Genomic DNA, 13726 nt, shown 5'->3' on the forward strand with positions numbered 1-13726 from the left:
TTTTTGGACATGAAATTCTATCCACACTTGCAGTTTTCTGAGTACAGAGTTTTATCTTAGAAATGAAAGACTACCTCCTCCTCCCCCGCTAGAAATACGAAGCCATTGCACCACTGTCTTTTGGCTTTGACTGTTTCCACTGAGAATACTCAGGCCTTTCTGATTCTAGGTCTCAGGTACTTGACCTTTATTTCTCTCTCCAGAAGCTTTCAAGAGTTTCTCTATTTCTATTAGCCTGAATCTCACAAGGATGTGTCTTGGTCTGGTTCCTCTGCCCCTCTTGCAGATGGGACATGGTGAATTCTTTCCATTTGGAAGATCACATAGTTTTCTGACAATGTATTCTTCCCCATTCTCTTTTGTTATTCTACTAGTATAATGTTGGATTCTCTGGTCCTCTCATTTTCATATTTTTTCCTCTCTAATTTTCCATGTGTTTGCCTTTTTGCTTTACCTTTTGGGACAGCTTCTCAATTCTCATCCTTCTACAAATTGCTTTCTAATATCTGCAATCATATTTTTAATTTACATTTTTTCCTTCTTGTCTGAATGTTCCTCTCTAGTAGCATCCTGCGCTTGGGTTTATGGGTGCAGTATTATCTCTCACCTCTCTTGAGAATTTTAGTTAAATAATTTTGATGTTTCCTTCTGCTTCTGACATTATTTTTCATTTATTATACCTCTGTATATTACTTAATAGCCTCAAGGCACCTTTCTAAGTACATCATAAATATGAACTCACCTCAACCCAGCTAACAATACTGTAGCGCTGCTAATATTACTATGTTCACTCTATGGTAATAAAACCAAGGCTGTAAGAGGTTAAATAATTTTCCCAAGGTCACGTAATTGGTAAGTGGTACAGTGTCTGAACCTAGACAACCACACTCTACAGTTTATTGGGTTAACAGTGATTTGTATCTCACAAAGTTTATCTTTTCTTTTTTTCGGTTTTGTTTTAATTCCTTTCCTGTTAGTGACTTCCCTCAAATGCCTGGGTCTGTAGCTGTCCATTCAAGATGAGGAGGAGCTTAAAGGCTGCAGAGCCGTTCTGTGTGTGTGTGTGTGTGTGTGTGTGTGTGTGTGTGTGTACTTATCAAGGAATGTCACACGGGGTGACCTAACTAGGGTGTTTATTCTGATGTCCCCTGACTGTCATTATCTGTGGGTCTTTTCTCTTGAACTTGCCAGTTTCTCACCGAAGGGATCTCCCAAACTTCTGCTTGGGATGGGTGGGGTAAAGAAGACTAGTCGGGGGTCTCCTCACTTAAAATTTCACCTCATCTCCTTATTTTCTGTTTAGCCCTTCCCCCTTGCCCTCTGCTGGGCCTGGTCTCCCAGGGTCCGAAACCTGGCTGTTCAATACTACCTTCTGCTGGGCCAGGAGGGACATGTGGGGGACCCAGTGGCTGCTATCCAGACTTCACATTAATTCCCCCCAGTTTAGCCCCATCTCTCACCCTGGTCTTTAGCAGTTTCTGAGGCCTCAAGCCCCTGATGTTCCCTGGGCTTCCATGGTGAGAACTATTTTCAGTACAGGTCCTTATTTTTCATCCCTGCCAATTCTCCCAACTTGGTCACCACTCAACTATTTGCCTTCTATCTTCTAAAAAACTTGCTGACATCTATTGTCATTGTCCTAGTGGGTTTATACTGAAAGAAAAATCCTTGATTGCCGCTTGGGGGCAGGGGTGGGGGGCTTGGGAAGGAGGCTCCCATAAATGCAAATAGTCAGCTCACCACGTTTAACCAGGAGTTGGATCGTGAGCTCCCTTGAGCCTCAGGGGGCTCTGCAGACGTATCATAAGCTACCTTCACCACCTCAGCAGAAGCAAGAGGAATGTTTAGAGCTGGTCGCTGGCAGGGACACAGTCATAGACCCAACCACTATTTTTCATCCCAGTAATATCACCTCCCATTCAGTGATTTTCAAACTGGGCTCCATGGTGCACCAAGGTTCCCCAGGCATGCTCATGGTTGGCCATAGGAAGCCAAGGAGAAACCAAACTGGGGACCCCATCTCCAGCTGAACCAGAGCAGCTCTGCTTTCATCTATTTTATATGTGGGGACTGTGCTACAGCTTTCATTCTATATGATGATTCTGCTCTGAAAAAAAGAAAAGAGAAGAACTAGGAAAGGAGGCTGCATCAGACCTATCATTATGTGCCATTCTCTCTCCAAAGATGTTGCCTGAACCTTTTTTCCTGGGCTATTTTCATGGCGGTGCTTTTACAATCACAATTTGAACATTAAAGGAATTTAGTGCAAGGAGCCTTGCTTTTGGGTTCCAGCGTAGGTTTAAAGCTTGATTCAGCTACTAAACTGGGTGTGTGCTTTTGGGAAAGCTTACTCAACTTCTCTGGACAATTTTTTTCCTTTAAAGCTTTCAATGGGGATTATATACCTTGTTAGCAGGGGAACTGGGAAGAGTCGTGGGACAGCATGTGTGTGGCACATAATAGCTGCTCATTAATGTTAGTTTCCCCCCTCACCCTGGCTCTGGCAGTGTGTACAGTTTCAGGATTTTTTCCTGTAGGTAAATATTTATTGCTGTGTGATACATTAGTCCAAGATCCCTGACCACTTGGAGCTTATGTTTTAGTGGGAAAGGATAGAGAATAATAAATAAGTAAGCCATGCAGTGTACTTGAAGGTGATACCAGTCATGGAAACAAAGAGGAGAGGAGCAAATAAGGAAGGAGAAGGAACAGAGGGTAGTTGGGGCTGGTGACAGTTTTAAATAGGGCAGTCAGAGGAGACCCACATCCAGAAGGTGATGTTGGACTGAAGACTGGACAGGGAAGGTAATTAGCCACCAGGCTATCTAAGCAAGGATTTCTAAGCAAAAAGAAAAGCAAAGGCAGATGCCCTAAAGGAAGAGAACCCTCAGCTACTGGAGCAGCACCAGGAAAGCCCTATGGCCAGAACCAGGTTAACAATGGTGGGATAATGGGGACAGATCTTTACCCCCATTACAGCACAGATTTTAAAAATTACATCTAAGATTACCTTCATGCATATGTAACTCTAGGACTTAGGAAAACCAGGGCAGATCATATGTGGTTTTAAAAAGTATATTTTGCATTGAAATGAATGATACAGGAGGATGGGAAAGAGAGGGCCCTACTTGTGGTCTTTCCATTGTCTGGATGTATTCATTTAAAACTGAGTTTGTTAGAGCTTCTTGTACACCTAGTCTGGCTTCTTCAGATGCAACCCACCCCAGCCCTCTCCGCAGGCGCAGTGTGACCATCATGCAACCCTGCTTAGCACAGTCCTCTGGGGCCCCCTTCTTCCGCCACCACCCACCCGGCTTCCTAGTGTCTACTATAGGTCCTCACTTGACTGCAGTCCCCTGCTCAGTGTTGATTGGTTCAGAGCTGCAGAGGTGGCTGCAGGACTGAACTGGGCCAATGATCTCTTTCTCTGCTTTTTTTTTTTTTTTAATTTAAATAGAAGATCAGTAAGACAGTCAAAACAGTCTCGTTCTTATCTTAGGATCTGTAAAATAAAATAAAATAAAATAAAATAAAATAAAACAAAACAACAACATAGTATCAAGCCAGGCTCAGTGGCACATGCCTGTAATCCAAGCACTCTGGGAGAGTGAGGTAGTAGGATCTTGAGCTGCCCAGCCTGGGCAATTTAGCAAGACCCTGTGTCAAAATAAAAAATAAAATAGAGCTGGAGATGTAGCTTGTGGGAAGGCCCTAGGTTCCCCCTTAGTACAGGGGGAAAAACAAAATAAAACCAGCTCTACTGGGAGTCACGTGTGGGAAAAATATGTGTGTGTGCATGCATGTGTGTGTGTGTGTGTGTGTGTGCAAAAAGCCTCTCTTGTCTGTAGAGAGAAAGCATGAAGGTGGTGGGGAGGGGTGAGATGAGAGAGGGCAGAGCGCAGGCGCCCTGGTTCCAGTTTTCTCTGGGCCGCGTTCCAGCCCCTCTGTGGCTGGCTGCTGAAGCCTGCCTTGGGTTCCGAGGGCAACACCCTCCTTTTCATGCCTAAGCTTGTTTGATTCAGGTTCCTCTCATGTGCAGCCCAGATAACCCACTGCCTATTCCTTTTATCTTTGAAGTTACTCAGAGGTATCTGCACAGAGGTTCATTTTTAACAACCTCCCACCTGTCTTCAATTTAATTTCCTTTAGAAAACTCTGGCCATGAAATCTGTACTTCTATGGGTTAGCACAGCTTTCCTGAAAGTGTATTTTGTGAGCTGCTCCATGGAGAAGAAGGTTTCCATGGCCAAAGGCATTTGGAAAATAAATGCTGCGTGCAGTATTTCTATCTTGGAGATTCATGATGTAGCATATTAAAGAACTCCTGCCATGAATAAATGTGGGTAATGCTGTTTAACCAGGGTTTCCTAGATTCTTTTTGGACCTTGGATCATTCTATTCATGTAACATATAATATCCTAAATTCCTGGAGTTTAAAAAACCAGGGTCCATTTTGGGTCAGGCTGAGAAACTGAGCCCACTTCTTTTTAAATGGCACATCATAGGGGGGCTCTGCAAGATATATTTGATCAATGGGGTTCCCTAATGGGCGGAATTATCAGTGTGGAGGAAGGGACATTTTTGATAATTGTTATAGAGTTGCCTCCTACTCATTCAGCATGTGCTTTTTAAAAATTTGCTCACTGGCGCCATATTGCTGACAGTGATCCTGCAGATCATTGCCACCTCTCTCAAAGGTCCTGCGTGTTCACTGGAATTATATCTACAGAGAGGGTCCCACACTGCTCCTGAACCTTCTAAGGGGTGAAGCTGTCCACAAGCCAATGCAAGACCACATCCAAATTTCTTTTTGAGCAGAGCAGGAACGTCCAGATATTGAGCTGGTTTGGGACCCCTGGGACAGGTATAGGGTATCTGGAATCTCCTCTGACTCTGGGATTTTTGGATTATCTTTCTGCTCCCCTGGTGTCATCTTCACCTTCCCTTGTGTATGTGTATGGTTTGCAGGGAGCTCTCACTGGACTCTGTCAGTCATCCTGTAAAGCCGAAGGGCTCTGTTTGTCTTATTCATCTTTACTGATGAGGAAACTGAGGCTCATCTACATGTTCTTAGTCACATAGGATGGAAAGCAAGGGCTGGGTTTGATTTTGTATCTTTCTGATCCTGTTATGCCACTTACTCCATCCTGTTACACTGCCTTTGTCATCAAGCTACCTGCTCCTTTTCCCTCGGCAGCCACATTTCAATCCCTTTCTTTGTCATTACTCAACCATCTCCTTCTTCTGGGCATTGAAAGGTGGGACTGCTAAGGAAGCAAGATTGGGTCAGGAGGGCTGCCTCCTGCTGACTTTGACAGGGCCAGGCCTGCAGTGCTCAGAGGCCCCAGCACCCACCAATGACCAAGCACCGAGATGTGTCCATACCTCCAGAGATGGCTTCACAGACAAGCATCCCTTACCTGCTGAAGCCCACCCGTCATCCTCCCACAGGTGTGCTGGCTTTACCCTCTCTGCCCTGAGACCCACTGCTCTCCTGTTAGCCTAGCAACCAAGCAATTTGGAGGTAACCAGAGTCTCCAAGGGGCAGATCATTGCTGAGGGGCTTCTCAGCCTGAAGACATGCATGACAGAGGAAGCCCTCATGTAAGAATCTGGATGTTCCAGCTGTGGGGCCCTGGGGGAAGTGACCGACTTAGTTTCTTTAATGGGGCCGAGGAGCTGTGCCTGCTACTCAGACCAAGAATGAGGAATGTCACAGCCCCAGGAGGATGCGGGAAGAGGCTGCAAATGCAAACAACCAGGAAGCTAACTGGAGCTCTATGAAGCTGTGTGCTACCTGCTCTCCAATATGGTAGCCACTAGCTCCTCGGGGCTGCTTAACTTTAGATTAGTAAAAATTCAGTGATAGTAAAACTTCAGTTTCTCATGATCCCTGGATACACCTCAGTGTCTTGGACAACACAGAGAGCATTTCTGTGATTGCAGAGAGTTCTATTGGACAGCACTGATTAGTTTCTTCTCTAATCAGTTTCCTCTGCCCACCCCCACACACCCTGTTTTATACCCATCCTTCTTCACACAGCCTGCTTCCCCAGCTACTCAGCCTTAAAGGAAATGGTTTCAGGGACAGCCCTGGTCTGTCACCCAGGGAGAGCTGAAGCTCCCAGCAGGAGGGAGATGGGAGTTCTCTTGTAGATTTGGTGCATGTGTCCGGCTTCCTAATGAGATAACATGCTCCAGAGATGCAGGACTTTGGTCTCATGCCTTCTGCATTTCTAACTATATTCTGCACAGTGTTGTGTACATGGAAAGTCCTTCCTCACCTTTATGAATTTGTCCTGAATTGGTAGAGTTCATGGCCCAGATGGACTAACTGATTGCCTGGAAGCTTAGGTCACCACAGTCCTGGCTTGGCTGTGAAGTTACTGCATGTCTTTCAGTATATCACTATTTCATTCCACTCCCCAGGGAAATGAGCAGGTTGGCCTGATCTCGTACTGTAGAGATGAACTCAAAAGTTCCTTCCTGGGCTGACCACCTGTGGTTTTGGGAGGCAGAATGCCGACTTCGGAGGGTGATTCTGCCCGTGGTCAGAGCCCTTCCTTTCAGCGGCCACTGCACAGATCCAAGCCCAGTTATCAGCAAGGAGCTGCACTAAGGAAGTTTGATGGGGGTCCTGGCATGGATAGTGTGTATGTGTGCATGAGAGTGTGTATGCACTGTCTGCACATTTGTATTTCCTCTTGAACTGAGGTAACAGGCTGGAGGGACATACCTAACTTCTGCTTAGGTCTTGGGTGTGGGGTCTCCAGGACACACTTTCTTTCCTTATTTCTCTCTTTTCCCGTAAGTGATTCAATAAGAAAATATGTTTTGGTGTCTGCAAGCAGGGCCACTTTTGGGGGACCCAGCTCCCCCAAGACACAGGCTTTTTTCAAAGCCCAATGACCACAGGACACAGCCTGGCCTCAGCATGTTCTGGAAAACCAGGCCCTGTCCACCAGCTCTCAGGGGTGCTGAAGCTCAGTGCAAACACAAACCTTCATCCCACTGCATCTGGGGCTAGAGGGGAGGTCATTTAATTTAGACAAGTGGACAGGATCAATGCAGCATCTCCTCAGCAGGCATAGGTGGGGCTCAGAGATCCCTGGAGCTGGAGGTAAGCTGCCAGAAGGCATCACTGTAGCGACACGTGGGAGGCCATTTTATTTTTCATCTGATGGGGCTGAGGACTCACCACCATGTGAGGTCAGAGGGCATGCTCACCTCTCCCCATCAGGGCACTCAAGGGAGAAGTGCTGGGAGGAAGTGGAGAGTGCGCCGGAGTTGGCAGTCAGCGTCTGCCAGGTGGGAGCCCTCACCACCTCAGGCATCGTGGCTACTGTGAGGCCGTGTCTCAGGTTCCTCTTCTCTTGGAGGAACTGCAGGTGAGGGCAGCAAGGCAGAGAGACTAAGCTGCTCACCTCTACCCCTTCCTCAGCTCCAGGATGAGTGTCCAGGAGCTCCCTTCTGTTGGATTTTCTCTCCCCTTTCCTCACTCTGTGCCATCCCAGGTACATTTCTTGACCACCCTGTTATCCTCCCTGCTATTCCCTGAGGGCAGCAGGACTTATTTCAGGTCTCCTTGGCACCTGTAGATTTTTAACTCTTGGCCATGTCATGACCTTCTTTTCCTGCTGAAACTCTACAGGGTCCCAGCATTCCTTGGCTTATGGCTGCATCACCCCAATTTTTGCCTCTGGCATGTTGCCTTCTCCTGTTTGATCTTCCTGTGCCTTCTTAGGAAAACTCTTGTGATGACATCAGGCCCATCAGATCATCAAGGACAATATCAATACCTCATTCAAACACCCCCACACTAAAACACTTTCCCTGAACCCCAGCCCCTGTAATAAGTGTGTTCTTCACTAGATTGTGAATAAGGACTTGGTCTTTTTCACTTTAACACCCTCACTTTTGTGTAAAGCCATGGTTAATGAATAGTCTGGAATAAGACAATGAACGCACGAAGTAAGCTCAGGGCCTTACACATGGGCCCACCAGGGGCTTGCACAACTTACAGCCCTTCCACCTTCCCCTGGTGAGTAGGAGCCTGCTCTCATTTTGGTTGGACCTCCTAGCTGGGTTGAGTATTTGGGATGGCTGGGAGAGGAAGAGGCTGGTTTATCCCACCCTCTCCTCCTGGAATCAGGCTACTCACCACTCAACCATAACAGCTCCTTAATGCCTCCTCTCACCTACCTCCCTGCCTACCTTCCCTCTCCAGTATTCCCAGTATCTGCCCTTCTTCCATGTAGTGAAATCTGAGGAAACCCAGGGCCTCATGGCCCATTTCCAAGGCATTTTCACCATTTGCTGGCATGTTGTCAGTCCCTTGCTGGAGAACAGCCCTTCTAGGATGGGCCAAGACAGCCCACCTGGGCCAGACCAGCCTTTCCGAGCAGGGCCTGTACCCTTTGCCCCACCCAGTGTCCCAGTCCCTGGGCCCAGCTCACCTGTCTCTCCCCAGATGGGCAGGTACTCATCTTGCTGAATGTCCAGCATGATCTCCAGCCCGTTGCCCGTCCCCCCCTTGACCGTGGTGAGCAGAGGCTTGCCATCCTCGCCTGAGTTAAACATGTAACACTTCCCATATTTTGTAAACACCTGAAGGAGAGAAGAAAGAGAGAAGCACATGTTGACTTCACACTGGGCTCCAGGGATCGGTGAGACCCAGAAGTCCCACAGCAGGTCAGGGTCCCCACAGCCATCACAGTCAACCCTTCTTGAGGCCCATGATTCCTTGCTCCTGCTAATGGCTGGATATTTGCCAGGAGCGAGTATGGCATCAAAGAACAGATGTGGACACCCTTTGGAGTTTGTTGAATGGGATCTGGTCTCTTCTCCCTCTAGGCATGCTCCCAGGAGGTTCTGTCCACTTCCAAGCGTTGAATTTCATCTGTAAACTCCTGATCTTCCACCTACGCTTCTAGCCATTGCTCTCTTCCGGGCTCCAGAAAAACAGATCCCACTGTCTGCTAAGCATCTTCCCAGAGTCCCACAGACATCCCATGCTGTGTGTCCCACAGGGACAGATCTGCCTCTGCTTCCCTACCCCATCAGACATTTCTGTCACATCTCACACCTGACAGCAGCAGCACCAGCTTCCAGGGGCTCAGGCTGGACCCTTGGAGTCACATTGTCCACTTTTCCTCTTCCTTACTCCCATGGGTAACCAACCAGCAAGGCCTGCTAACATTTATAGCGACCTTGAATTTGGCCTTTTCTCCTCTATATTTCTGTAATTTAGGACCCAAGCATTTCTTGCCTGGCCTGCTCTGGTGACTCCAGCAGGAGACCACAGCAGGTGTCCTGGATTCCAGACAACTTTGCCTAGCTCATCTTCTAAGCTAACTCTTTCTGAACTGCAAGCTTGATTACATTAATCCTGTGCTAATCTGCCTGGGCTCCCCTATCCTCTCTCGGCTAACACCCAGAGTCTCCAAACTGTGTCTACTGCGATGCAATCTGCCTGCTGCTTCTACTTTCCACCCTCTTGCTTACCACTGAAGCCTACAAGCATCTGCCAGAGGTACATCCTACGGGTTCAGTGACTGCATCTGCTTCCTTCATATCTTTTTCTGGTGGCTAGCACAGTGCCTGGTACATGGTGGTGCTCCATAAATATATGCTGAATGAATGAATGAATGAATGAGTGGGTGGTAGAGCTTGACTGAAGAACTTGAATACCCTGGGACATGCTCAGCTGGCTCACACACTACTGGCTTTCTACTTGCTAACTCCTCTCATTTCTCACTCTGCCTGAACATGCTCTATACGTCTCTGTTTGGACAACCTCTAACTGTTCTTCAAGACTGGATTGGTGCAACTGATCCTCCAGGAAACCTTCCTGAAGTCCTAGCTCAAGCTGGGTTGCTCCCCACTTTTGGTTTTCCTTATTCCTTGACCAAAGCACCTACTGCACAGCACGGAGTAGTTGGTTCTGATACTGCCTTTCATTTTTCAAATCCCAGCCTTTAGTATGTTGCTGCCACACAGCAGGGGCTGAGGCCACTTTTGCTTGATGAAAGTGTGGTTATAAAGATGCAGTGTGTTGGTGTGGGTAAAGTCCAGGGCCAGAAACACCGAGATCTTTGCTCAAGTTTTGACTTTGTTGCTTACTAGTCACGTAACATTGGGCGAGCTGCGTAAGCCCTATAGGCCTCAATTTCTTCATCTATAAAATGGGGTTTTTATTCCTTATCTTGACAGTAGCTTGTCAAGGTTACTGAGAGGGTCAAATGAGGTAATGCACGCAAAATGGCTTTGAAAACTATCACAGCTTTCCTACAAATGCTATGGGTTATTATGATTATATAACTGCATTGGAATCTCTAGTTGAAGCCAAATTACATCCAGCAAAATTGGTTTGGAAGGGATCCAGGCTAACTGTATTGGATTCCTGCACCCACTGAGATCCAGACCACTTCCCTGCCCCTGCACCACGTGGTCTCATCCTGCAGCATGGAGGCGGTGGGGAGACCCTTCAGCTTCCCATTCGTCAGTGAGGGGGCAGGTTAATAGTAGGTGTAAGAGCTGAGGCTGCCTCTCTCATGCAGATCTCGATGACTAGATGGAAGGGAGAAAAATGCCCCTCCACCACGTGCCAGACACTCACCTATATCATGTTATTAGCCCTCACAACTGTGATCCTGGCTGGGTAGGAAACCAAGATGCAGAGAGGTTAAGTGACTTGCTGAAGGTCATATAGTTAGTAAGTAGAGAAGCTAGAATTCAAATCCATATCTGTTTGATTCTTACACATGTGCTCTTTCTGGGTGTGGTGTCCTGGGAGGGTCACAAGGGTGTTTGGCATTGGGTCATTTGCCAATGGAAATGTATATTTCTGCTCTCTGCCTTGTTTTTTTTCTGTCAACCAGTCCATATTCTTAAGCCCAACTTAAATCCATATGCATGATGTGCAAGGATTGTGGCAAATGCAGAAAAGTACAAGGTCTCCCTTGTAAGAAGGGCTAGCAAAACACTGGGTTCTATGCTTTTCTTCATGTATTATTTCAGAACAACCAAGCCTTACTCTCTCAGCTTCATGGTGGTGGTGGGGGAACAGCTGGAATCAGGCAAAGTCCAAAGCAAAAATAGTTTTTCAGAGAACCGAGTTTATCATCACAACTGCATATAGTGATTGAACTTAGCTAATGAACTTGTTCCCTGGAGAGATGCTCTTGGCGACTACTGTAATGAGCAGATAAGAGCATTTTAGAGTTAGCAATTCATTACAAGGGGTTCCACACATCTGGAACTTTTCTTTATGGATATTGTAAATGTCCACGTGTCCAAAACTGCTTAAAGTTTTTATTTGTCTGTCTACATAAAAAGGTTTGAAGCAAAAGTAAATTTCAGCTCAATATCAGGTGACTGCAAATTCCAATTCCCCTCATCTCTCCTCTCCCACCATTTGGTCCTTGAACTTCAGAATTTTGGGCTGGGCTTGGAATGTGGGGTCTTCTCCTGAAATTACCTGTGATCCCACCCCTGTCACCAACATGCCAAGCGGTGCTAGGAAAAGTACTGACTCTCTGTGAGCCTCTGAGGATGATGACAAAGTATTAGAACTGAAAGATCTCACTCACTCACCTGAATTTATAGATAAGGTAGAGAGGGTGAGACTTAGAGACAGGCAGTGGCTTGCCTGAGTTTATAGCAAAGATTTGTCCAATGAGGATAGTAACTCCTTGTCCAACACATTGTCCTTCCTTTATTCTGGCGTCCTTCAGCTTCCCACTTATGGGAAGAGTTGGAGGATCTAGGGGGTTGCTATGGTCCTTCCCATATGAACTTCAGTTGATCATTGAGTGATTAATGCAGGTCAGTAAGCCATTCCTCCATGTATTGAGCCTTTCCATGTGTGATTTCAGGGACCATTGAGTGTCTGCTGTGTGCAGACACCAAGTGGCAGCTGAAGCCCTGGGTGCTATAGTCCTTCCTTCTACATGAGTTAGCCAATAGGTTCTTACAGTGGGCGTGAACGGAGATTCACGCCCTACCTTGACAGCAACCTTGCTGGGCCTGTCATTCATGCTGACCTCAGTGGCAGCTCTTGCTGGTGTTATGATGTCAGGCTGATTTTTCTGCCCCTTCTCCTGGAGGTGGGGAGTTGGGCCAATTTCATAAATGGGCCAGTCTGAGCTGACCCAGGTCACAGTTGGTCAGGGGTGGAGAGCCAGAGAGCAACTGTAGCCAAGTCTGAGAGAGATGGACAAGTGAGAGTATAAAAGCCAAATTCTTTACCAAATCAGGACCACCAGGAGGAAGCCTAAAGCCCTCTGGTGGCCTCCTGTTGTATTGAGGTCAAGTCCCAGGTCCTCACCAGAGCCCTGTGTGGTTCAATCCATCTCTCTTCCTCCCTATTATAACCTTCACACATATTGGTTTCTTCAGTCCCCAGGTGGTCAGCGAGACCCCTTTTACACGCTGTTTCTCCTGCCTAGAATGTTCTTCCCACATACTTTGCCTGACAAATCTCTGCTCAGATCTCAGCTTGACAACCACTTCTGAAAGGCCTTGCCTGACCATCCTATCCTGGTTCCACCTCTACTTAAGTTGGGCCTTCTTGTTTCCAAACTGCCTATAATTTTCTGTTATAGTGTATATCAGAGCATGCAGCTAGGTGGCTATATTATGTGATTATTTGCTGAACATGTCTTTCATATTCTATATAAGCATTAAGAAGGCAGAGATAGTGTTTGTTTTATAGAACGAATGAATGAATGAATGAGTCCTAAGAGTGCTGCTGCTCTGAATCCCACTGTCCACTTCTGGGAGGTACCCTTTGGTGCTGCTGACCTTACTTGGTTCTGGCCAGAGCTCATGCTGACATCTTGTCCTACCCTGTTTCTCAGCTGAGGCCTGCCCAGTTTCCCCTTTACACAAATGCCCCTAAGCATTTATGTTTCCTTCCCCATGAAGGCATTAGAGGAAGCAGTCTTTTTAGGAATATAAAGGATGAGGGGTAGTTTACCTTTGTGGGTGCAGGCAAAGGAGCTCGGGAAAAGCACAGTCCCTGCTGGTTGCGTGTTTTTGCCAGCTGCTCCTGCCTGGCTTTCTGAGGATTATTTTCTGCTCTGCTCAACATCAAACGCTGCTGAGCTATTTGCACAGAGCACAGTTTTGCTGCAAACTTGGGGCAAGATGAGGTTCTCCTTCCTCATTTAGGGCATAATGACCTGTAAGTATAACACACACTTCAAATTTATACTTTATTGCCACCAGCCCGAGAACACAATTTATTTAAGTCCAGACTATCAGGCTGAGCCCTCTGCATTTCCAGACCTGCAGTCATTCCAGGCATTTCCATGTCTTTCTTGCGAGAGCTGACAGCACCATTGTGGGAGGCAGGGTTGGCTCAGCTGGGTGGCTAAAAGTCTAGAATTGCACTTAGTTGGATGGGTTTGTAAGAATTAAGAAAGGTGTGTATTTCAAACTGGGATTTCTTGGAGTGAGGTTGGCTCCTGAGCTAACATGGGGCTCTGCAATCATCCACCTCATCGCTCACATTTGCATGGTGCATTATTACTTAGAGACCATTGTATTCTTTCAACTTTGGCAGTGGTTCTGTGAAGCTGGGAGGAAGGAAGCTAGCAACTCCTAAGCCTCCACTCTGGGCCACCTCTGCTTGGCACTTTCACAGGTGTTACCTAATTCTTAATTACAGTCCCAACCACCCTGAGAGGGAGGCTTTTTATAGTCACATGCCCATTGTAGAGTT

At 46.9% G+C, this 13726-nt stretch overlaps 1 protein-coding gene across 1 annotated transcript in view; it reads right to left on the reverse strand.

The window, feature by feature from the left end:
* Asic2 (acid sensing (proton gated) ion channel 2) overlaps positions 1-13726 on the reverse strand; it is a gene marked incomplete at its 5' end in the record, with an annotated part of 242526 nt that overhangs the window by 75247 nt on the left and 153553 nt on the right. Inside the window, 1 exon segment of the mRNA XM_005402835.2 lies at positions 8457-8607. Within this exon segment, the coding sequence (XP_005402892.2) occupies positions 8457-8607 (151 nt within the window).

This window comes from Chinchilla lanigera, unplaced genomic scaffold (assembly GCF_000276665.1).
Source record: "Chinchilla lanigera isolate Chin_1 unplaced genomic scaffold, ChiLan1.0 scaffold00080, whole genome shotgun sequence".
In the NCBI taxonomy this organism is placed as follows: Eukaryota; Metazoa; Chordata; class Mammalia; order Rodentia; family Chinchillidae; genus Chinchilla; species Chinchilla lanigera.